Source organism: Arachis ipaensis, chromosome B05 (assembly GCF_000816755.2).
Source record: "Arachis ipaensis cultivar K30076 chromosome B05, Araip1.1, whole genome shotgun sequence".
NCBI classification, from domain to species: domain Eukaryota; kingdom Viridiplantae; phylum Streptophyta; class Magnoliopsida; order Fabales; family Fabaceae; genus Arachis; species Arachis ipaensis.
This window is the reverse complement of record NC_029789.2, coordinates 109,331,927-109,357,304: the sequence shown is the minus strand read 5'-3', so window position 1 is coordinate 109,357,304 and position 25,378 is coordinate 109,331,927. Positions and strand designations below refer to the sequence as shown.

The 25,378-nt window shown below is 38.4% G+C and overlaps 1 protein-coding gene and 1 long non-coding RNA gene across 2 annotated transcripts; both read left to right on the top strand.

The window, feature by feature from the left end:
- Positions 16,639-17,276, top strand: LOC107641980 (beta-galactosidase 12-like). Its single transcript, XM_021124231.1, has 3 exons — positions 16,639-16,837; positions 16,926-17,021; positions 17,126-17,276. The coding sequence occupies exons 1-3, from the start codon at positions 16,667-16,669 to the stop codon at positions 17,240-17,242; spliced, it is 384 nt and encodes a 127-aa protein (XP_020979890.1). The 5' UTR covers positions 16,639-16,666; the 3' UTR covers positions 17,243-17,276.
- On the top strand, positions 17,873-19,067 carry LOC110272249. The gene is made up of 3 exons (XR_002363344.1): positions 17,873-18,022; positions 18,543-18,636; positions 18,841-19,067. It is a non-coding gene; the product is annotated as an uncharacterized LOC110272249 (long non-coding RNA).

Sequence of the window (25,378 nt, the reverse complement as noted above, 5' to 3'; positions counted from 1 at the left end):
CCTTACTGTCCATCGGAGTTTCTAGTATCTCCTTCATGCTATGTTCTTCATTAGATTGTCCACATGAAGCCATGGGGGTTCCTTGAGTGTCCGAACATCGTGAAGCTAATCGATTGATCGCTTGATCCAATTGGTGAAGGGTTGCATGAAATTTATTCACTGTTTCCTTGAGACACTCCTGTGATTCTTGGGTCGATGGATATGGACATGGTGCATATGGAAGTGGTGGTTCTTGGGAGTAATTGGATTGGAATTGGGGTGGGTAAGGGTTAGGGTCATATGGAGGTGAATGGTGGTGGGTGATTTGTGAGTGTGGTGGTTCATAACTATGTTGAGGAGGTGGTTCATAGGTATATGATGGGGCTTGTTGGTAACTACAAGGGGGTCCACCATATCTATTATCTTGATACGCACCTCGGAATGGTTCTTGACTATAGTATACTGGTGGGTGTTAGTTGTCACGAAGAGGTCCACCATAACTATTGTCTTGGCATGCATTGTAGAATGGTCGTTGTCCATTGTATCTTGGAAGATGTTGTTGCCGAAAGGGTTGATCAGATCCTTATGGCTTCTTCCATCTTTGATTGTTTTGACCTTGATGCATGTTCCTGTTATAGCTTCCATTCCTTACAACATTAGAACCAAACTCAAAGCGACAGGGTGAGAAGTCATAGTAACTAATAAAAATTAAAAACAAAAATAAAAACAAATAAACAAGCAAAATAAAATATTTACAATAACCAATAATAAGGCACACAATTGCAATTCCCCGGCAACGGTGCCATTTTGACGAACTGAATTTCTGCGGGTAAAGAATTTTATTAAAAATAATCGTGTTGTAGGTATAGTTTCTAAACCAATAGAGAATTCTTTCGTACAAAAGTTTGGTTGTCACAAGTAACAAACCCAATAAAATTTATAACCGAAGTATTCAAACCTCGGGTCGTATCACAAGGAATTGCAGGGAAGTATGATTTATTATTGGTTATGGAAAAGTATCGTTGGGTTTTTGGAATATGGAACAAGTAATTTAAATGACAAGAGAAATAAATTAATAATTATAAAGAAAACTGTTGGCAAGGTATAAGAACAGGAAATCCCATCCTAGTTATCCTTATCAGGTGTGATGAGAATTGTTTATCACTCCCACTTAGTTAACCCTTACTAAATAAAGGAAAGTCAAGTGGACCAATCAATTTGATCCTCAAGTCCTAGTCAACTCCTGTGGAAAAACTAGCTTTAGAGCGAACCAAATCAATCAGCGAGAATTCTAATTTTCAATCAACTGCTGAGTCTGATAACTCAAGTGTTACCAATTACTTAACCAAAACCAAAAGGAGAAAATCTAAATTATATTGAAAGCATCATAAATAGAATAAAACAATCATAAATCTGAAATACCTCAAATTATATTAAATAGAATATTCAAATCTAACATGGAAAGATTCATAAGCCAATTTGGTAATATAAGTAATTAACAAGTAAAAGCATTAGAGTAACTAAAAGTAGAAGAGAAACATAAATTAAAGGAATATTGAACCTGGAATGGAGTGATAACCATAAAGTAAAAGAAATCCTAATTCTAAAACCTAAGAGAGAGGAGAGAGCCTCTCTCTCTCTCTAAAACTACATCTAAAACCTAAAATTGTGAATTATGAATGTTGTCTCAATTGTTGTTGTTCATTCCCCCATTCTCTGGCTTCTATTCTGTGTTTCTGGACTTGGATTTGGGCCCAAAAAGGGTCCAGAAATTGCTGGGGGCGACTTCTGTAATTTTCTGCATGTGGCGTACGTCACGCGTGCGCGTGGGTCATGCGTTCGCGTCATTTGGAGTTTTTCCTTATCACACGTGTGCGTCAGTCATGCGTATGCGTCAGTAGTGTTCTGCTCTAGGCATGCGTCCACGTTGTCCATGCGTACGCGTCACTGCCATTTCGCGCTAGACACGCGTTCGCGTCGTCCACGCGTGCGCGTCGCTGCCTTTCCTTCAAAACTCTATTTTTGTGCTTTCCTTCCATTTTTGTATGTTTCCTTTCTATCCTCTAAGCCATTCCTGCCGTATGAAGCCTGAAAATACTTAACACACAAATCACGGCATCGAATGGTAACAAAGGATAATTATATTTAATTTTTTTAAAGCATAGGAAACATGTTTTCACATATATCATAAAATAAGGAAAGAATTGTAAAACCATGCAATTCATATGAATAAGTGGGTGAATAATTGATAAAAACAGTTAATTGAGCACAAGATGAATCATAAAATAGGGGTTTATCAACCATCCTCGGTGCATACAAAGAAGAGTAAGGTGGACGGGTTACTACAACTGATGAGCTTCCTCAAAGGATTGTGCGGGCGGACTTGTTTGTTGCCCTATTTAGAAGCTTTTCCAATCCTTTCCTTCTCGGTGGCCAACCTAAAAGGAAAGATAGAGAAGGATAATTAAGCCTACATCAAAGATATCAAAGCAAGTAGAACATAGGCGGGGGCTAATACCAAATAAGAGTAAGGTTCTCACTACATGTTAGCTATGCATGTAAGTGAGAAGACAATATAGGCAAAAGGCATATCAACTAATACTTGATGCAAGAGTAAAGTCAAAGTATGAAGAGCACTCAAAAGCATCAAGTTCAACTAGAAAGAGTGGGTCATGAAGGACATGCAAGTTCATATCAATGCACAAGGAAAATAAGAGTCATACAAGATTAAGCATTGATTTAAAAGTTTCATCACCCAACAATATCAAACAAGTCAAGAAGCACCAAGATTAACCAAGAGATTCTCAACAATTGAGTAAGAAAATTCAACACCATTATTCAAATAAGAAGCTCAAAAAAAGAAGGTAAAAACAAGCTATAAAAACAAAATGAAAATGCAAAGAATAAAAGTATGCGAATGCAATGAACAAAAGAAAATGGAAGATGAGGAAAAAAACTCTTTTTTTTGGCAGTATAGGTGCAACTCTCGGGTCAATGTATGGAGGGATGAAAATTTTCAATCCACGCGTACACGCACATGGCGCGTGCGCGTGGAGGGGTGAAATTGCTTAATGCACGCGTACGCGTGCAGTGCGCGTACGCGTGGTTGGTACTCTGTTTGTCAAAATTTTTCTATGTTTTTGCACTAACCCGAGCATTCTAAACCTCCAAACAGCTACCAAAACACCATAAAACCTTATTTAACCTACTAAACTACCAATTATACTCAACAAACTCAACAAAACATGAAATTAAACTAATTATCAATATGTACAAAAGGGAAAAATGAAAAGAATTTACCATGGTGGGGTGTCTCCCACCTAGCACTTTTGTTTATTGTCCTTAAGTTGGACTTATGGGGAGCTCCTCTTAAGGTGGCTTGTGCTTGAAGCTATCCTTGAACATCCACCAATGCTTGAATCTCCAATAAACTTTACTCTTCAAAGATGATAACTCCAAGCCTTGATGGAGTTCCACACAAGCCATGGGCTCCCAAATTTGATTCTCCTTGTGCGATCCGGGATCCCACACTTTGTTTTGACACCCATCTTCAAATTGATAATCATGATTCTAATTGGGTGGCATGACCTTAGAATTCTCAATTAAGCACCCAAACATTCTCCTAGACCCATGCAATTCGGTTCTACACCAACCATTGCTATTCAACTTTGAGCACGCAACCATCATGAACTTAGAGTGATGTTTCCAACCACTACACAACTCTCTCCTACTCTTAACTCCACAAAGGGCTCTAAGTTGACCATCATTTTCAAGCAAACTATATTCAAGTGAGAAAGCAAAGCTTAGGGATAAGAATTTTACCCACTTGAATGTTGTGTTGGATAATGGTGACTTAGGAAGGGGGACCTCCCCACACTTAGCCAATGCGAGGTCTACGCCCTTGTGCTCCTTCTTGACTACCTCCACCTCCTTATAATTTTCCTCAACTTCAACCTCTTCCTCTTGGTGGCTCGCTTCCAATTCAATTTCTTCTTCATTGCTCACCAAGGGCATGAGAGGTTGTGCATCTTCTTCTTTGACCTCAATTTCAAGCCCAATGGGAGAGGATTCAATTGTAGATAGGAACTCCTCAATGATTGAATCTATCTCTTGATCAACCCCTTCAAAGTTTTCAATCATAATATGCTTTGGAGGTTGTACACCCTTCTCAGCATCAACATCAAGCACTTGGAAGAGGGCTCTCTAATTCTACATTCCCATGGACTTTCAATATCTCCTAGGTCTTCAACCACTCCTTCCAGCTCAATTGTATTAACTTCATCCCCTTGTGACAATTCTCGCTTCAACTCCTCTTCTTCACCTTGAAGCTCTAAACTCACTCCCTCACTATTCTCCTTAATTGCTTCTCCACATTCGTCAATGGGAGTGCCTTGGTTGCTTAGGCTTATTTGGGAGGAGACCATATTGCTAACGGCTTCCTCTATGGTAGCTATCTTGGCTTTTAACTCCTTGAACTCCTTTTGGTTCTCTTCTTGCCTTCGAATGTAAGAACTAACACAATCTTGGAGAGAATCATCCATTGGAGGTGGTGTGGAAAAAGAAGGTTCATTGTTTGGGAGGAAAGTTTCATAATTGGAAGTTGGTTCATCTTGGTAAGGGTTTGGAGGTGGTGTATATTGAGGTGGTTCATAAGAGTAATTGTGTTGGAATGGTGGTGGTTCCATGTATGGTTCATATGGTTCATAAGGTGGTTGGTATGGTGGATAAGAATTAGGGTCATAATGAGGTGTTTGGTGGTAGGGGGCTTGTGAGTAAGGTGGTTCAAAGTCATGTTGAGGGGTGGTTCATAGGCATGTGGTGGTGGTTGTTGACAATCACAATAAGGGTCACCACATCCATTAGAATGATATGCATTAGGATTGGAATTATACCCATAAGAAACCGGAGGTTGTTGTTGCCAATGAGGTTGATCAATCCTTTGAGGCTCCTCCCATCTTTGATTGTACCCAAATTCTTGATGCATATTGCCATTGTAGCTCCCATTTCCTACAACATAATTTGAGCCAAACTCATAGCTACAGTGAGGATGAGAATTCATAATAGCAAAGAGAAATAAAAACTAACAAAAATAAGTAACAAAGTCCTAAAGCTAACAAAAACTAACAAATAAGCAAAAAGGCAAACATATTCACATTCACAATAGCCAATAATACAACACAATTGCAATTCCCCGGCAACGGCGCCATTTTGATGGATGAGATTTGCTCGATGGTTTAGAATTTCTCTCATAGAAGTAAGAACTTCGTTGTAAGCATAGCTCCAAACCAACAAACAATTCTCACATAAAAATTTGAGTTGTCACAAGTACAAACCCCAAATAAGAATTAACCGAAGTATTTAAACTCCGAGTCATCTCACAAGGAATTGCAATGAAGTGTTTAATTATTGTCTATGAAAATGCAAGGGGTTTTGAATTGGAGTTTGACAAGAAAATATAAATGACAAGAAAGTAAAATAACAAGAACTAATAAAAGAAATGGAAAGAACTCTTGGCTAGACATAGGTAATTGAGATAACCATCCTTGTCTACATACCAAAAATTGATAATTATGAGGAACCAAGCTCATTAAGTTTACTTCTATACTTGAAGTATATCAAATAGGCTTGATCACATCAACCCATAAGTCCCAACCTATCTACTAATTAGATTAGTAGTGGGTTAGTATCAATGAGTATTAAATTGATCACCAAGGGTTCTCAAATCACCAAATCATTGAGACCCAATGACTCAAGGTCACTCAACTCCCTTTGCCTAGGTCAAGAGTCAAGAAAACTATCCAAAAACTAGAGGAAATATTTTATCAAACACCTAGTAAGAAAGAAAAGTAAACACCATAAAATGCAAGAGTTAAAGAAAATCCATAACCAACATAAACAAGAAATCAATACTAACAATCAAGATCAACATAAAAGAAACATGGAAACATAAAATTTCATTGAAAGAAAAATAGAAACCCAACAAGAGTGTATGAACATAAAAAGTGATATGAAAAGGAAATTAACAACAAAAACTAGAAGAACAAAGGTGTAATATCAAGGAATTAACAAGGGAAAACTAAATCAAAACAAGAATTGAAAGTGGATCTAAGAAAATTAAACCTAAACTACCCTAAATTCTAGAGAGAAGGGAGAGCTTCTCTCTCTAGAATTCTACCTACAACATGATGAAAACTAAACTATGACTACTTGGTTCATTCCCCCCTCAATCCTTGGGTTCAATAGCATCAGAAATGTTGGATTGGGCCCAAAATGAGCTAGAAATCGCCCCCAACGAGTTGCCCAAAGTGGACCCATGTTGCTCCATTGGTGCGCATGCATACAGTGCACGTGCGCGTCCCTAGACATCAGGAAACTATGGCAAATTTTATATCATTTTGAAGTCCCAGATGTTATCTTTCCAACGCAACTAAAACCACCTCATTTGGACCTCTGTAGCTCAAGTTATGATCAATTGAGTGCGAAGAGGTCAGGCTTGACAGCTTTACGGTTCCTTCATTTCTTCATGAGTTCTCCCACTTTGCATGCTTCTCTTCTCACTTCTTCCATCCAATACTTGCCTTATAAACCTAAAATCACTCAACAAACACATCAAGGTATTGAATGGAATTAAAGTGAATTGAATTTAGCTATTTTAAGGCCTAAAAAGCATGTTTCCACATTTAAGCACAAATCAAGGGAGAATTGCAAAACCATGCTATTTCATTGAATAAATATGAGAAAAAGTGATAAAATCTCCCAAATCAAGCACAAGATAAACCACAAAATTGGGATTTATCACCAATCCGACATGCCATCCGGGATCTTAGAAGACATTGCAACAATGTTTTTACGATGTGACATGGGTCAACTATTCCTACAGTAAGAAAAATAAAATGGGTTACTACTGAGCAACTTGGAAGCAACTCAAACAAAAACATATGAAACGTCAAGAGTCAAATACAGTAGTAAAAGGAAAACCCCAGGATTCTCACTAAAAATCCAGGGGCACCCTTGGGAGGCAGTAACAAGGCAAGTACCAGAAAAGAAGGAAATCGACAATCTATGCCCTAAACATCTCACAACAAGAAAACGCAATCCTTCGCTAGTACCATCACTCCATACAAAGCAGCAAGAGAGTCGAAATCACCAACAAAAATTAGCGAAAGCTATAACCTTTCCTTATCAATAGTCCAAACTAAAGAAGTGAACCCAGAGACAAGGGCATGCAAGAATGAAAGAAACAGAAACAGTGATAATAAAACACCAAGAAAGCTTTAAACTACCAAGTACGCACATCACAGAAAAAGAACGCAAGGATCACCACAAAAATGCAAGCTTTTTAGAAAAGCGTTAAAATAAACTTTAAAAAAGGGAAAGATATAGTCTTCTCTCAAAAGGGTCAGAATTCTCAGAGACAACATCAAGAAAAATCATGCACAAATAGTGGAGATTTGCAAGAGGGCGACTGGCAAAAGTGTAAAAGGGAATGAAAATACCAACCTGTAGAGGAAGAAGAAGCGAGTGCAAGGGAAGGATAAAAAAGAAACGGCGACGAATCCACACTAACAGATGCTTCCGAAATAAGAAAAGGGGAAGCGCGAAGATGCGAGAATGAAAGAAGAGACAGAGGGAACGAAGCAATCTCAGTGAAAAACGAAGCAAAAGGAGAAGAAGAAACTGAAAGCAAGTCTTTGAAATTCAAAATAAAGATGTAGAAGAGGGAAAGAAGGAATGGCAAAGCAGTTAATAAGCATTAAAACCCTTGCACGTTTCCAAGGAAACAAAAAAAATGCGCGCAACAAAAATGGAAAAGAAACGCTTCGTATTTTAAAACAAGAAGGCTAAACCTAACAGGAGTTCCACAAGAGATCAACAAAAAGCCAAATGCTCGAGCTCGGCTTCCCCAAGAAGGGGTCGAAGTCTAAAAGTGCACGACCTCAAAAGAAAGACCGAGCTCAAGCAGGGGCACTGTTCATATCCTGGGTCGAGCTATGCGACTCGGGCTGATTGAAGATAAAGTGACCGACCTCTTCAGGTCAGAATCCCCGACCTTTTCTTTAAAGAGTTTGGCCAAATCGTCAGAAGAGCCCAAAGCAAGCCCAAGCAGAGGGACACAGCCCAAATCTAAAGATAAGATGACTTCACTCAAAGATAAGATAAGATAACTAACTTATCTAAGAAGGTCAGTGGTGTGCAGAAATCGTGACGGTTCCATTCCTTGGTAACGGTGCTAAAAACTCAATACGCACATTCATAATCTTAGTTCTTTGTCACAACTTTGCACAACTAACCAACAAGTGCACTGGGTCGTCCATGTAATAAACCTTACGTGAGTAAGGGTCGATCCCACGGAGATTGTCGGCTTGAAGCAAGCTATGATCACCTTGTAAATCTCAGTCAGGCAGATTGAATTGATTATAGAGATTTAATAATTAAAAGATAAATAAAATATAAAATAAAGATAGTGATACTTATGTAATTCATTGGTGAGAATTTCAGATAAGCGTATAGAGATGCGTTCATTCCTCCTGAACCACTGCTTTCCTATTATCTTCATCCAATCATTCATACTCCTTTCTATGGCAAGCTGTATATAGGCATCACCATTGTCAATGGCTACATCCTATCCTCTCAGTGAAAATGGTCCAATGCGCTGTCACTGCATGGCTAATCATCTGTCAGTTCTCGATCATACTGGAATAGGATCCATTGATCCTTTTGCGTCTGTCACTACGCCCAGCACTCGCGAGTTTGAAGCTCGTCGCAGCCATCCCTTTCCAGATCCTACTCGGAATACCACAGACAAGGTTTAGACTTTCCGGATCTCAAGAATGGCTGTCCATGGATTCTAACTTATACCACGAAGACTCTGATTAAGGAATCCCAGAGATATTCATTCAATCTAAGGTAGAACGGAAGTAGTTGTCAGGCACGCGTTCATAGTTGGGAATGATGATGACTGTCATAATCATCACATTCATATTGAGGTGCGAATAAATATCTTAGAATTGGAATAAGCTTGAATTGAATAGAAAAACAATAGTACTTTGTATTAATTCGTGAGGAACAGCAGAGCTCCACACCTTAATCTATGGTGTGTAGAAACTCTACCGTTGAAAATACATAAGTGATGAAGGTTCAGGCATGGCTGAATGGCCAGCCCCCAAACGTGATCAAAGGATCAAAAGACAATCCAAATATGTAAATACAATAGTAAAAAGTCCTACTTATACTAAACTAGTTACTAGGGTTTACAGAAATGAGTAATTGATGCAGAAATCCACTTCTGGGGCCCACTTGGTGTGTGCATGGGCTGAGCATTAAGCTTTAACGTGTAGAGGCTTCTTTTGGAGTTTAACGCCAGTTTGTAACATGTTTCTGGCGTTTAACTCCACTTTGCAACCTGTTTCTGGCGTTTAACTCCAGAATGCAACATGGAACTGGCGTTGAACGCCAGTTTGTGTCATCTAAACTTGGGCAAAGTATGGACTATTATATATTTCTGGAAAGTCCTGGATGTCTACTTTCCAACATAATTTGGAGCGCACCATTTGGAGTTCTGTAGCTCCAGAAAATCTACTTTGAGTGCAGGGAGGTCAGAATCCAGCAGCATCTGCAGTCCTTCTTCAACCTCTGAATTTGATTTTTGCTCAAGTCCCTCAATTTCAGCCAGAAAATACCTAAAATCACAGAAAAACACACAAACTCATAGTAAAGTCCAGAAATGTGATTTTTATTTAAAAACTAATAAAAATATGCTAAAAACTAACTGAATTATACTGAAAACTATGTAAAAACAATGCCAAAAAGCGTATAAATTATCTGCTCATCACAACACCAAACTTAAATTGTTGCTTGTCCCCAAGAAACTGAAAATTAAATAGGATAAAATGAAGAGAATATACTATAAATTCCAAAATATCAATGAAACTTAGCTCCAATCAGATGAGCGGGACTTGTAGCTTTTTGCCTCTTGAATAATTTTGGCATCTCACTTTATCCATTGAAGTTCAGAATGATTGGCATCTATAGGAACTCAGAGTTCAGATAGTGTTATTGATTCTCCTAGTTCAGTATGTTGATTCTTGAACACAGCTAATTTATGAGTCTTGGCCGTGGCCCTAAGCATTTTGTTTTCCAGTATTACCACCGGATACATAAATGCCAGAGACACATAATTGGGTGAACCTTTTCAGATTGTGACTCAGCTTTTCTAAAGTCCCCAATTAGAGGTGTCCAGGATTCTTAAGCACACTCTCTTTTTTTTGCTTTAGACCTTGACTTTAACCGCTCAGTCTCAAGCTTTTGGCTTGACACCTTCACGCCACAAGCACATGGTTAGGGACAGCTTGGTTTAGCCGCTTAGGCCAGGATTTTATTCCTTTAGGCCCTCCTATCCACTGATGCTCAAAGCCTTGGATCCTTTTTATTTACCCTTGCCTTTTGGTTTTAAGGGCTATTGGCTTTTTGCTCTTGTCTTTTGGTTTAAAGAGCTTTTGGCTTTTTCTGCTTGCTTTTTCTTTTTCTTTCTTTTTTTTTTCGCTATTATTTTTTTTCTTTTCTTTTTTTTTTTCCGCAAGCTTTTGTATTCACTACTTTTTCTTGCTTCAAGAATCATTTTTATGATTTTTCAAATTATCAAATAACATTTCTCCTTTTTCCTTATTCTTCAAGAGCCAACATATTTAACATTCAAAAAACAACAATATCAAAAGACATATGCACTGTTCAAGCATTCATTCAGAAAACAAAAAATATTGTCACCACATCAAAATAATTAAACTAGTTTCAAGGATGAATTCGAAACCATGTACTTCTTATTCTTTTGTAATTAAAACATTTTTCATTTAAGAGAGGTGATGGATTCATAGTGGCTACGTTAGTTACACATTAGAGCAAGACTTTGATGCACTTTATTTGATTGATTTCATGCCAAAAGAAGAAGAGAAGAGCCACATTAGTGGCTACGTTAGTTACACTAACGTGGGCACTAACGTGGAAGAAAGGAAAGCCACAACGTTAGTGAGAAAAGTTAGTGGCATTAACTTTGAAGAAGGAGAGCATGGAACGTTAGCAAGGAAGACCCACGTTAAGAGTCACGTTAGCTACACTAACGTGAACTCTAACGTAGGGACAAAAGGCACCAAGCAAAGTTAATGGGGAAGGTGAGCCCCAATAACGCTTGCGAAAGGGGTATATGCCAACGTTAGTGGAAAAAGTGAGTGCCACTAACGTTTTCGAAGCAAAAAGACCCACATTAGCTTCCACGTTAACTACATTAACGTGGAAACTAACGTGGAAGTAAAGGGAGATGCCAAAGTTAGTGGAAAAGGTGATCTCCACTAAGGTTGGTGAAGCAAAAAGACCCACGTTAACTTCCACGTGAACTAAGTTAACGTGGTAGTTAACATGGGCAAAAGTCCCACCTGGCAGCCTGACCATGCCTTCTTCAAACACACATAACTTGAGCCACAAAACTCTAAATGAGGTGATTCTAGTGGCATTGGAAAGTAGGATTCCAGGACTTTCCAAGCATATATGGCACTACATAGTGGACACTAAATTTGAGGGAGAAAACCTGCCCCGAAAGTGCAAAGATGAACATGGTATCAACCTGTAGTAAGGCCAGCTGACCTCTTCACCTTGCAAGAAGTGTAACTCGAGTTGTAGAGCTCCAAATGATGCGCTTCCAAAGGCATTGGAAAGTAGGCATCCAGGGCTTTTCAACAATATATAATAGTATGGGGTGGACACTAAGTTTGAGCTCCATAAACTGGCAATAATGAAGCCCTGATCGCTAGCGTTATTGGCACTCAAGTTTTCCAGTAACGCTAGCAACTATGCCAGCTACCATGTCCACTTCAAAGGAGCATAACTTGAGCTACAAAGGTCCAATTGAGGTGATTCTAGTTGCGTTAGAAAGCTGACATTCAGAGCTTTTCAACGATATATAATGGGCATGAAATTGGAGCACAAACAAGAGGCATATTTTAAGCCCCAAAAACACCAACTGGGCAGCAAGTGCAACGTTAGCCACAATAACTTTAGCACTAACGCCACACTTGTAGCGTTAGTGTGGCTAACTTTAGCACTAACTTTAGCACCTGGACCTCAACTTGACTCACTTCTCTCTCAAGTCCACTTCAAAGCTCAAGCAAGTAAGCCCACAATTGTCAACCAATCAAGACCACCAGAAGCATCTAGAATAGGAATTTTCATTTAATTGTAATTTGCTTTTAATTTCATTTTGTAATTTAGGAGAGCTTATATAAAGGCCTTAGTCTTTACATTGAAAACATCTTGGAAAAAGGGGACTGAGAATTCTGGAATGGGGGATTGAAGAGGGGTCTTCGGACTCCCTCCCCTCACACACTTTTCCTTCTCTTTCTTTTAGTTGTAATTTTTATTTATGAATGTTAAATTTTCAATTTCAGTTTGAATCTTCATCTTTACTTTTCCGCACTTTCTTTCTTTTCTATTTTTGTAGAGCAATGATCAACTAACTCTTTACATTGGGTTAGAGAGCTCTATTGTGATTCAATGGATTAAGTGTAGTTCTTATTCTTCTTCTTCTTTCTTTCCTCTTGATTGTACTAGAGGGCTTTCGATCTTCATCTAATTGGGTAGTTATCTTGGAAAAGAAACTATTCATACTTGGATCTCTTCTGAACCTTGAAAGAGGAATGAAGAGATCATGCTAGAAATGCTTTCTCATGCTGGACCAAATTGGGTGTGGATGGATATGTGACTATAATCCTTCCAACACTTGATTTGGGAAATGCATGTGGTATAATCAGTGACCATACTTCATCTCTTCTCTTGAGCAATTGACCAAGGAATTGGCTATTGATCAAGATTTGAGAGATCGAATTACAAGGAATTGTAATTCGATCACTTAAGATTGCCAAGGAGATCAATGAATGCATTGATTGAGGAAGAGATGAGAATGAACTTGATCTGGAGGATTGCAATATCTCTTGATCCCAATGTTCATTTATTTTTAGTTCTTACATTTACTTTTCTTGCTATTTTACTTTTCTGTACTTTATAGTTTTTCCTTTACATTCATGTTATTTACACTTCCTGCTGCTCATCATTCAAATCTGAACCGTCTAACTAGGATAATCAATTAACCATTGATTGCTTAATCCGTTAATCTCTATGGAATTCGACCTCACTCTTTTGTGAGTTATTACTTGACGACAATTCGGTATACTTGCCGAAGGGAAATTTGTTGAGAGACAAGTTTTCCGTGCATCACTAACTTAAGCATCGGAGTCTCATACGGGTACCAACACCCTCCGGTGACGAAGGATTGACAGCATCTCTGGCCACCAGATCCAACAAATCAGACACAACAGCTCCGGCCACCAAAGCAGATCTCATCTGAGATCGACCTCCAGTTTCAAGTAACCCCCGGAACAGTTGCAATGTACTTTTTCATTTTTAATTTCCATTCCAGAAATATGAACAATTAAACCCCTTTCATTGGGTTAGGGAGCTCTGTTGTACTTCAATGGATCAATAACAGTTTTCGTTCTTCTTCTTCTTTCTTTTCTCTTGATTTTGCTGGACAGCTTTCGATCTTAATTCAATTAAATAGTTGTCTCGACAGAGAAGATATTCATATTTGGGTTTCCTCTGATCCTTGAGAGAGGGATGAGGAGATCATGCTAGAAAGGCTTTTTCACATTGGATTAGATTGGAGGTTGGATGGATATCGTGACATGTAATCCTACCAATACTTTGATCTATGAATTTGCATGGTATAATCAGTGACCATACTTCATCTCTTCCCATGAGCAATTAAATCAAGACATTGGGCAATTTTTCAAGCTTAGAGAGATTGGTGAGCCAAGACATTAGAATCCAATCACCTAAGATTGCCAAGTAAAGTCAATAAATGTATTGATTGAGGCAGAGATGAAAATGATTTGATCCGGAGAATACAACATCTCCTAAAACCCAATGATTCCCCCATTCTGATCTACCCATTCTCTTTACATTCTGCTATTTATTTCGATGCTCAATTACCCCGCTCCCATTTAATTTCTTGGAATTTAAGTTTCTGTTCTTTACATTCTGCAATTTAATTTCTGTTCATTTACATTTCTTGTTCTTTAAATTTTCTGCTAATTTACTTTTTACAATCCCAATTTCAAATATGATTCAGCTTAACTAGAATAATTCTCCAATTAACATTGATCAACCAACCAATCCCTGTGGGATTCGACCTCACTCTATAGTGACTTTTTACTTGACGACAATCCGGTGCACTTGTCGGTGGAAATTTGTTGAGAGACAAGTTTTCGTGGACATCAATGGGGGTTGGTGGGAGTTATGATGGATTTGGAGAAGTGAAATAAATGTGATTGGGCTAGGGTTTATAGGGAAGTGTGTATGGGGAAGTGTGAAAGTAAGAAGGAATAAGTGGTGTAGGTGAAAGATGATGTGGGACCCACTGGTCCTGAGAGGCTAGGGAATCCAGATTCCTTGCCCTCTGCACTGGTGTTTGAATGCCCAGAGGCTGCTCCTTGGCTGGTGTTCAATACCAGCAATGCTGCCCATTTAGGGCATTGGACGCCTAGCCAGAGCTCCCTGGTTGGCGTTCAAATTTCAATGACACTCCATCCAGAGTATTCTGTTTTTACTGCTGAACAATTCTGTCTTTGTTCTGACAACTGCATATGATCATGACTCTAAAAATAACTGAAAGAAAAATAAAATAAAAGAAAATAAATAAAAAAAATTAATTAAGGTTGGGTTGCCTCCCAAGAAGCGCTTCTTTAACGTCATTAGCTTGACGGTTAGCTCCTTACGAAGGTGAGTATGGGCTCAGATTTTCACCCCTTACAGTGAATTTTTTGCCTGTCTTTTCATGAATGAGCTCCACATGATCTAAAGACAGGATACGACTCACTGTATGTGGTGAGACTAGTTTCTTAGTGAACACCACTCTCATACCAGGTGAGAGGCCTTCAGTTGGGACTTTCTTGTCCCTCCAGCCTTTATGTACTTTCTTCCTAGTACCTTTGTACTTAGAGCTTGTTGGTGGCTGCCCAACACCGAACTTAGAATTGATTTCTGGGGGCTCTGCAAAGCTCTGCACAGAAAGAGAGGGTTGGAATACTAGGTGTTGCACAGTTATCTCTCTTTTATTTAGGGGAGAATTGGGATGAGGCATCTTGAACATGATGTAGTCCTCCCCTAGTTGTAGTGGCTAGGAAAGGTCTTCCAAGGATGACAGAGTCATCCTCATCCTCTCCAATATCCAAGACTATAAAGTTTGCAGGGATGTAGTGGTTCCCAACTTTCACCAAGACATCATCTACTAAGCCATATGGCTTCTTCATTCACTACAAGAAAAACACCCATTCAGCCACACTTTTTTTAAGCTACATTTGAAAAGCGTAGCCTATTCCTAGAATAGGCTACGCTTTTTCGCAGGGTGCCCTTTTATAAGAGAATAGGAAACACTATTAAGGCATCACTTCAAAAGTGTCTCCTTAGATATTTTAAATATCACTTATAAAGCGTAGCCGTATCTGAATAGCTATGGAGACACTTTTTACACTAAGGGAAACGCTTTTAAAAGGTAACCCATTTATTATGTTTTGGGTGCGCTTCTAAAACGCTGCCTAATCCATGTAAGACTACTAAATCCCTCAACACTCAGTAATTTTTTTTCATTTTCACCAATACGAACCATCACAAAACGTAACTTCAGAACTCAGAAATGCTTCACTCGAGAACCCCAACTCATCATCACCACCAACACTTCGTCACCTATCTCATCAAACCCCGAATACGTTCTGCCGTCGCACCATCCACTCGAGAACCATCGGTGTCGGCACTCCTCTTCCACACTCACCGCTCCTCTTCCCCACTCGACGCTAACCACTCGAGAGCCATCAGTCGTCTTCGCGGCGTGCTCACATCGGTCGTCAGCATCGTCCTCTGATCCCGTCGCTTACCATCGTGGTGGAGAAGGTATCTATTCACCCCCATTTTGTTCTAAAATTTCAGAGGGTTAGGATTCCGACTTTAGGGTTTTCAATTTGGGGGTTTGGTGACCATTTGCGGCGTGAGTGAACTCTCGTACCCTCATTTCTCCTTTTAAGAATTTTATTGTAACTTCTATGATGATTGATACTCTTGGTACCAAATGTTCAGAAACTGATGACAGGAGAGGACCATCATTAAGAGCTAAGATTGCAGGAAGTAATCACAAGAACAAGAACAACAATAAAGCTAAGGTGGGGTTAGCAAGACGAAGCAATCACAAGAACAATTCTTTTGAAAATGTTTCATCCATCTCAGGTAATGTTCCTGAAACCTAAACTAGAAGCTTAGTAAAAACAGAAACAAGCATTCCTTTAAAGCTTTCGTGCCTTGGTGTGATATAAGATTTTTTGATAAATGCTCATAAAGAAGACAATTCTTTAAAACATTATAATCTTCATAAATGAAGTTAAATAACCAGCAACAGTAAGAACTGAAATGTGCCGGCTGTACAAATAGGGAAGAAGATTCTAACAAGCAAAGAGATTAAGATAATAATGCATTCTATAGTAAAAACACTAAAGATACAATCGATAAACTGAAATTGAAAATAGACTGAAAATCAGGTACTTGACTAGTAGATATGCATCAATTTAGTTTGAATGTGTTGATAAGAGAAGAGAAAATGGAGAGTTTGGTGATGAGTGGGAAGAAGCTTTGTGTGATGGTGTTATGTTTGTACTGGGTTTATGCAGTGATAGCTTCTGTTACAAATGATCACAAAGCAATTGTTGTTAATGGGCAGAGAAAGATTCTGTTTTTTGGTTCTATACACTACCGCAGAAGCACACCTCAGGTACTTTCTTTCTTAATTATGTTTTTCTTTTATTAATCATTCTTTTTAATTGTATTTTCTCATTCATTGATGGGGAGAATGCATGTAGATGTGGCCAGAGCTTATTCAAAATGCTAAAGAGGGAGGGTTGGATGTTATTCAAACCTATGTGTTTTGGAATGGCCATGAACCTTCTCCAGGAAAAGTAATTCACTTTCCAAAAAAATTTACAGGGTTTTTATTCTTTCATTTGTAAAAGAACTGGAAAGAAATTAAAACTAATATACTTTTGCTTACAAAATATTTCAGTATTATTTCGAAGATAGGTACGACTTAGTTAAGTTCATCAAGGTAGTGCAGCAAGCTGGACTTTATGTTAATCTTCGAATTGGTCCCTACATATGTTCTGAATGGAACTTTGGGTAATGATCTTCATAATTTGGCTTATAATTCAATATAATATTAGTTTCTATCGAGACAAGATTAGAAATTTCACTTCCTTTCTTGACAAAGTTACAGTGGAAACAAATGCTGTCAGCCTTGATTAAAATTGTTCTTCACACCTATTTCAAGCTGGTTTCTTTTCTGATTATGAATTGAATATTAGAAAAAAATTCTGCAGTTTCATCTTTGTTTTCTTTGTGTCTGTTGTGCAGGTTGGCACTTCGCTATTTTGATTTATTAAAAGTAAAGGGTAAAGCTAGTTTTAAATTTATGTTTGTCTTTTCCTACTATATTGCTTTGCCAACTTGAAGTAGATAAACTTAAGAAGAAAATGAAAGGGAGAGTGCCTATTACATGGATAAAAAATTTCTTACATAGTTATAAATAGAAAACAAATTGTGGAATATATTCCTATAACTTGGCATTGGAGTCTCAGCTCAAATATTCTAATCACACCTAGATTTCTCTGTGACATTCTGGAGACGTAATGGCTAGCTGATGTGTATTAGTAAACTTTTTTTATGCAATTTCGTCCCTAAATCAAAATTAAAAACCATAATCTCCAAATTTAAAAATCACTCTATGCATTACCCCCTTTCCTCTCTTCTCTTTAATAAACCTTGCATTCATGTATAGTTTCTGATTGTCTTCTTGTTTATTAGGGACTCAACAAGTCACTCATAGAGGGAATAAAGAGGGAAGAGAGGAATTGCTTGTAGTGTTACTGAGCCACATTCAGATCTTGAGGGTGACAATGAGGAGGTACTTTCAGTTTGCTTTGGGTTGGAGAATTTGTGAGTTGGTTAATTTATTGTAACTGTCGGGTTAGTTAGAAATCAGAAGTTAGTTTGTTTCAGATTTTGACAATTTGCTGCACTGTATCTATTAGACTAGCATCTGTTATAACAGTTATTTTAGTTTCAGAGGTTAGTGTCGATTAGTTTCAAATTCTGATCATTGTAGAACTTGATAGGAAGGAATTTGATCATTAGTTTCAGTCCCCTATTGTAGCTCTTTTCCATTTCTTGAAGATAAGTATTGTTCATAAGTGTAGCAATGGTCGTACTAATAAGGTGAGTTGCAGAAGGATCTAAATATGGGTCTAGATGGTGAACTAGTGAACTAGTGAAGTCAAAGTTTATCAAGTGATTGCCCTAATTTCCCAGATTATTTACCCAAATGGGGTTCCATCATTATTGTTATAAATAATAAACAACTTGTGTGCAATTTCAGCGTGAGAAAGCAGAAAGCTTTTTGAGGAAGAGTTAATATTGAATGGCAGGGTCAACAGGGTTTCACAATCAGAAATCAGAGGAGGAATAGAGGGCCATTCTCTCCCCTGAGCAGTTCAGGATCCTACGCCAGAAGGGAACTGAGTATGAATTCAATTCCCCAACCTTTTCTGTTCTCATTGTTTTGAGTTATTTTAGTGCCATTTCTTAAAATCATTGGTAGTTTTTGGCAAATATATATCTGGATTTAAACACAATCTAAGAAGTTCCTTTTAAGACATGAAATTTGTTATAAAGTGAGTTGAGTTGAGATTTAAGAATATGTGACTGCAATGGGAACTTGTGCAGATTGAAGGGTATTGGAGAATATAACAAGTTCTATGAAGAAGGGGTTTACAACTGTGCTGGGTGTGCAACTCCTCTTTACAAGTCTTCCACTAAATTTGACTCTGGTTATGGTTGGCCTGCTTTCTTTGAGGGTTTACCTGGTGCCATCAATCGCTCAGTGAGTTCTTTTTCTTATTCAATATTTGGATATTCATCTCTCTTTTTTTTTCCTTTGCTAACATTGATTGAATAAAGTTAGCTCTTTTAATATTTTGCCACAAAAATTTTGTTTTGGATGAATAAGCACTTTTTTTTACTCGGTTTAACAGGAAGAAGTACAGTATTTTATTGGTGTTCAACTCGACGATAGCCAACTTGTGGAGCCTCTTCACAACTGCATCACAGAAAATACTGCAAAAGAAGGAGAACAACTTGAATGAGGAGTGAACCAAAACATGTTAAATACATTTATCAAGGATTAGTGTAAGGACCAAGTTTCTTATGTAATGTGTATCACTTTTCTTTTTCTTTTTTATATGGAATGTCCATAGAGTTTAAGTGTTATAAGGATTGTTTTTTTCTTTTCTCATAGTATGATCTCATTTTATTTGCATCATAAAGCAAACTTGTACAATAATTATTGATTAATGAAAGAGGCTATAAAAATTTCATTTTGTGAATTTGTGAATTTAATGAAATATTTTATGTTGTAGTAATTAATTTTAGTGATAGTATATTTTAATGAATTTAATGAAATATATTTTGTTGAAAGATCATTTTTATTATTTAAAGAAATTATTTAGTATAATTATGTATTTATTTTTATTTTATAATATTCAACTCATTTAAATAAAAATGCAGAATTATTATACATGTAATCATATTAACTATTATGTTGTATTAATAATTATTAGATATATATAGAAAAAAAATGAGACCTAAGGCTACACTTATATATAGTAGTTATAGTATACAAAAAAAAGAGGGACCTAAGAGAGATCTAAGGCTACACTTATAAAAAGTAGTCATGGTATACAATGTGGCTACGCTTTACAGGTGATGCAGTAGCGTTGAAAAGCGTAGCCTATTCTGGCAAAAATGGAAGCTGAAAAGCGTAGCCTTTGGTCCTGGACAGCATCACTTAAAAAGCGCACCCTATTCCCAAACGCCAAAAGCGTAGCCCTTGGTGCAGAAAAGCGTAGCCTTTGAGAATAGGCAACGGCCGAATAGGAATCACCCCAAAAAGTGTAGCCGTAGCCCAGAAAGCGTAGCCGTAGCCTAAGGCATCATTTTTCTTCACTTTTGGCTACACTTTTCAAGTGTACTTGAATGGGTGTTTTTCTTGTAGTGATTGTCTTGTCTGCCATATCTAATGAGATGTTTACAGCTTGTACCTCAAGCATTCCCAGCTTCTCCATTACAGAGAGTGGCATGAGGTTGATGCTTGACCCTAGGTCACACAAACCCTTCCCAAAGGTCATGGTGCCTATGGTACAAAGAATCAGGAAGCATCCAAGATCTAGAAGCTTCTGAGGTAGCCTCTGCTGAACCAGAGCATTGAGTTCTTTGGAAAGCATTAGAGGTTCTTCCTCCAATGGCTTTGTACCAAATAACTTGGCATTCAGCTTCATGAGAGCTCCTAGATTTGGTAACAAGTGGAGGTTCTTCCTCCAAAGGCTTTATACCAAATAACTTGGCATTCAGCTTCATGAGAGCTCCTAGATACCAAACAAATTGCTCTTCCTTAGTGTCTTCATCCTTATCAGAGGTTGAGTATTCATTAGAACTTATGCACTACAGAAGTGCATTCAAAGGAACCTCTATGGTCTTTATGTGAGCCTTGGCTTCCTTTGGTTCTGGGATAGGGGTTTCTTGAGTGAGAATTGAGCACTCAGAAGGTGTGCTTTCACTAGCATTTAACGCCAGCTCTGTTAGCTCTTTGGGCATGAAATGCCCGTGCTATGCACCCTGGTGCACGAAATTACAATCACACTTTTGCAACTCCACACAACTAACCAGCAAGTGCACTGGGTCGTCCAAGTAATACCTTACGTGAGTAAGGGTCGATCCCACGGAGATTGTCGGCTTGAAGCAAGCTATGGTTATCTTGTAACTCTTAGTCAGGATATCAATAATTCTCAGATTTAATTGTAAAAAGTAAAAGAACATGAAATAAATACTTGTTATGCAGTAATGAAGAACAGGTTGAGGCTTTGGAGAATCATCGGTCTTCTCGATCATGTCGGAATAGGATCCATTGATCCTTTTGCGTCTGTCACAGTCATCCCTTCCCAGATCCTACTCAGAATACCACAGATAAGGTTTAGACGTTCCGGATCTCAGGAATGGCCGCCAATAATTCTAGCTTATACCACGAAGGTTCCAATCTTAGATTAGAAACCCAAGAGATACACATTCAAGCTTGATTGCATGTAGAACGGAGGTGGTTGTCAGGCACGCATTCATAGGAGAGAATGATAATGATTGTCACGGATCATCACATTCATCAGGTTGAAGTGCGAATGAATATCTTAGAATAGAAGCAAGCGTGATAGAATGGAAAACAGTAGTAATTGCATTAATTCATGAAGAACAGCAGAGCTCCTCACCCCCAACAATGGGATTTAGAGACTCATGCCGTAGAAGATTACAATAAGAAACGTGTAAAGTGTCATGAGGTACAATATGAATCACTGAAAGTAGTATTTATAGTAAACTAGTGACCTAGGATTACAGAAAATGAGTAAGCTTGGGTGTTTATTGTAAAATTCCACTTTTAGGGCCCACATGGTGTGTGCTTTGGCTGAGCATTGAAGCTTTCATGTGAAGAGACATTTCTTGGAGTTAAACGCCAGCTTTTATGCCAGTTTGGGCGTTTAACTCCAGCTTTTGTGCCAGTTCTGGAGTTAAACGCCAGAATTCTTGAGCTGAATTGAAACGCCTGTGTGGGCCATCAAATCTCGGGCAAAGTATGGACTATTATATATTGCTAGAAAGCCCAGGATATCTACTTTCCAAAGCAATTGAGAGCACGCCAATTGAGCTTTTGTAGCTCCAGAAAATCCACTTTGAGTGCAGGGAGGTCAGAATCCAACAGCATCTGCAGTCCTTTTTCAGCCTCTGAATCAGATTTTTGCTCAGGTCCCTCAATTTCAGCCAGAAAATACCTGAAATCACAAAAAAATACACAAACTTATAGTAAAGCCCAGAAAAGTTATTTTTATTTACAAACTAATAAAAACATAATAAAAACTAACTAAAATGTACTAAAAACATACTAAAAACAATGCCAAAAAGCGTATAAATTATCCGCTCATCACAACACCAAACTTAAATTGTTGCTTGTCCCCAAGCAACTAAAAATCAAATAGGATAAAAAGAAGAGAACATACAATGAATTCCAAAAACATCTATGAAGATCAGTATTAATTAGATGAGCGGGGCTTTTAGCTTTTTGCCTCTGAACAGTTTTGGCATCTCACTTTATCCTTTGAAGTTCAGAGTGATTGGCTTCTATAGGAACTCAGAATCCAGATAGTGTTATTGATTCTTCTAGTTAAGTATGTTGATTCTTGAACACAGCTACTTTATGAGTCTTGGCCGTGACCCTAAGCACTTTGTTTTCCAGTATTACCACCGGATACATAAATGCCATAGACACATAACTGGGTGAACCTTTTCAGATTGTGACTCAGCTTTGCTAGAGTCCCCAATTAGAGGTGTCCAGAGCTCTTAAGCACACTCTTTTTGCTTTGGACCACGACTTTAACCGCTCAGTCTCAAGTTTTCACTTGACACCTTCACGCCACAAGCACATAATTAGGGACAGCTTGGTTTAGCCGCTTAGGCTAGGATTTTATTCCTGTGGGCCCTCCTATCCACTGATGCTGAAAGCCTTGGATCCTTTTTATCACCCTTGCCTTTTGGTTTAAAGGGGTATTGGCTTTTTCTGCTTGCTTTTCTCTTCTTTTTTTTTATATTTTTTTTGCAAGCTTTCTATTCACTGCTTTTTCTTACTTCAAGAATCAATTTTATGATTTTTCAGATCATCAGATAACATTTCTCCTTTTCCCATCATTCTTTCAAGAGCCAACAATTTTAACATTCATAAAAAATCAAATTCAAAAATATGCACTGTTCAAGCATTCATTCAGAAAAACAATAGTATTGCCACCACATCAAAATAACTAAATTGTTTTAAAATTCAAAATTCATGCACTTCTTTTTCTTTTTCAATTAAAAACATTTTTCATTTTAAGAAAGGTGATGGATTCATTTTCATAGCTTTAAGGCATAGACACTTAGACAGTAATGATCATGTAATAAAGACGCAAACATAAATAAACATAAAGCACAATTTTCGAAAAACAGAAAATAAAGAACAAGGAGATTAAAGAACGGGTCCACCTTAGTGATGGCGGCTTGTTCTTCCTCTTGAAGATCTTATGGAGTGCTTGAGCTCCTCAATGTCTCTTCCTTGCCTTTGTTGCTCCTCTCTCATGGTTCTTTGATCTTCTCTAATTTCATGAAGGAGGATGGAATGCTCTTGGTGCTCCACCCTTAGTTGTCCCATATTGGAACTTAATTCTCCTAGGGAGGTGTTAATTTGCTCCCAATAGTTTTGTGGAGGAAAATGCATCCCTTGAGGCATCTCAGGAATTTAATGATGAGGATTTTCCTCATGCTCTTGTTGAGGTCCATGAGTGGGCTCTCTTGTTTGCTCCATCCTTTTCTTAGTAATGGGCTTGTCCTCTTCAATGAAAAGTCTTAGCCATAACTTCATAGAAGTGGTCTTGATGGACCTTTGAGATGAATCTCTCCATCTCTCATGACTCAAAGGTGGAAGAAATTGCCTTTCCTTTCCTCTTTCTAGAGGTTTCTCCGGCCTTAAGTGTCATAAATGGTTATGGAAAAACAAAAAAAGCTGAGCTTTTCCACACCAAACTTAAAAGGTTTGCTCGTCCTCGAGCAAAAGAATGAAGAAAGGATAAGAACATGAAGAGATGGAGGAGATGGAGGTGTGTGAATTATTTGGCCAAGGGGGTTTTAGGTGGTTATGATGTGGAAAAGGAAGGAGTGATGGTTTGAATTTGAGTGGGTAGGTGTAGGTGGTTTGTATGATGGTTTTTGAGGAGTAATGGAAGTGATTGGTAGAGGTTATTTTGGGAAGAGTATTACGAAAAGGTGTGAAGAAATGAGAAAGAGTGAGTTGAGGTTGGTGGGGATCCTGTGGGGTCCACAGATCCTGAGGTGTCAAGGATTTCTCATCCCTGCACCAATTAGGCGTGCAAAATGCCCTCTGCTGCCAATCCTGGCATTAAACGCCAGGTTGCTGCCCATTTCTAACGTTTAACACCAGCTTTTTGCCCTTTTCTGGCGTTAAACGCTAGTCTGGTGCCCATTTCTGGCGTTAAACGCCCAGAATGGTGCCAGACTGGGCGTTTAACGCCCATTCTGCTGTCTTTACTGGCGTTTAAACGCCAGTAGGCTTCTCCTCCAGGGTGTGCTATTTTTCATTCTGTTTTTCAGTTTGTTTCTGCTTTTTCAAATGTTTTTGTGACTTCACATGATCATCAACCTACAGAAAACATAAAATAACAATGGAAAATAGAAATCAACATAGATAAGTAAAATTGGATGGCCTCTCAACAAGCGCTTCTTTAATGTCAGTAGCTTGACAGTGGGCTCTCATGGAACCTCACAGATACTCAGAGCATGATGATGGCCTCTTAACACCAAACTTAGAGTTTGGTTGTGGCCTTCCAACACCAAACTTAGAGTTTGAATGTGGGGGTTTTATTTGACTCTGTATTGAGAGAAGCCTTTCATGCTTCTTCCTTTTCCTGTCTACAAACCATGGTGCTTCCTGAATGGCGAAGAGTTGCTCATCCGGAAAGGTTTCAGAGATCTCAGTAGGAGGGTGGGATGCCCCTGCTACTGGTTCTATCCGGGACAGGTGATCAGCTTCCTGGTTCTCTGTCCCTTTTCTATCTTTTATTTCTATATCAAACTCTTGCAGAAGCAACACCCATCTTATGAGCCTAGGTTTTGAATACTGCTTTGTGAGTAGTATTTAAGAGCAGCATGGTCAGTATACACAATCACCTTTGAACCTACTAAATAGGATCTAAACTTGTCAATGGCATAAACCACTGCAAGTAACTCTTTTTCTGTGGTTGTGTAATTCTTCTGTGCATCATTTAAAATACGGCTACCATAGTAAATTACGTGCAGAAGCTTGTTATGCCTCTGTCCCAACACTGCACCAATGGCATGGTCACTGGCATCACACATTAGTTCGAATGGTAATGTCCAGTCAGGTGCAGAGATAACTGGTGTTGTGACCAGCTTGGCTTTCAGGGTCTCAAATGCCTACAGACACTCTGTGTCAAACACAAATGGCGTGTCAGCAGCTAGCAGGTTGCTTAGAGGTTTTGCAATTTTTGAAAAATCCTTTATGAACCTCCTATAGAATCCTGCATACCCCAGAAAGCTTCTGATTGCCTTAACATTGGCAGGTGGTGGTAATTTCTCAATTACCTCTACCTTGGCTTAATCC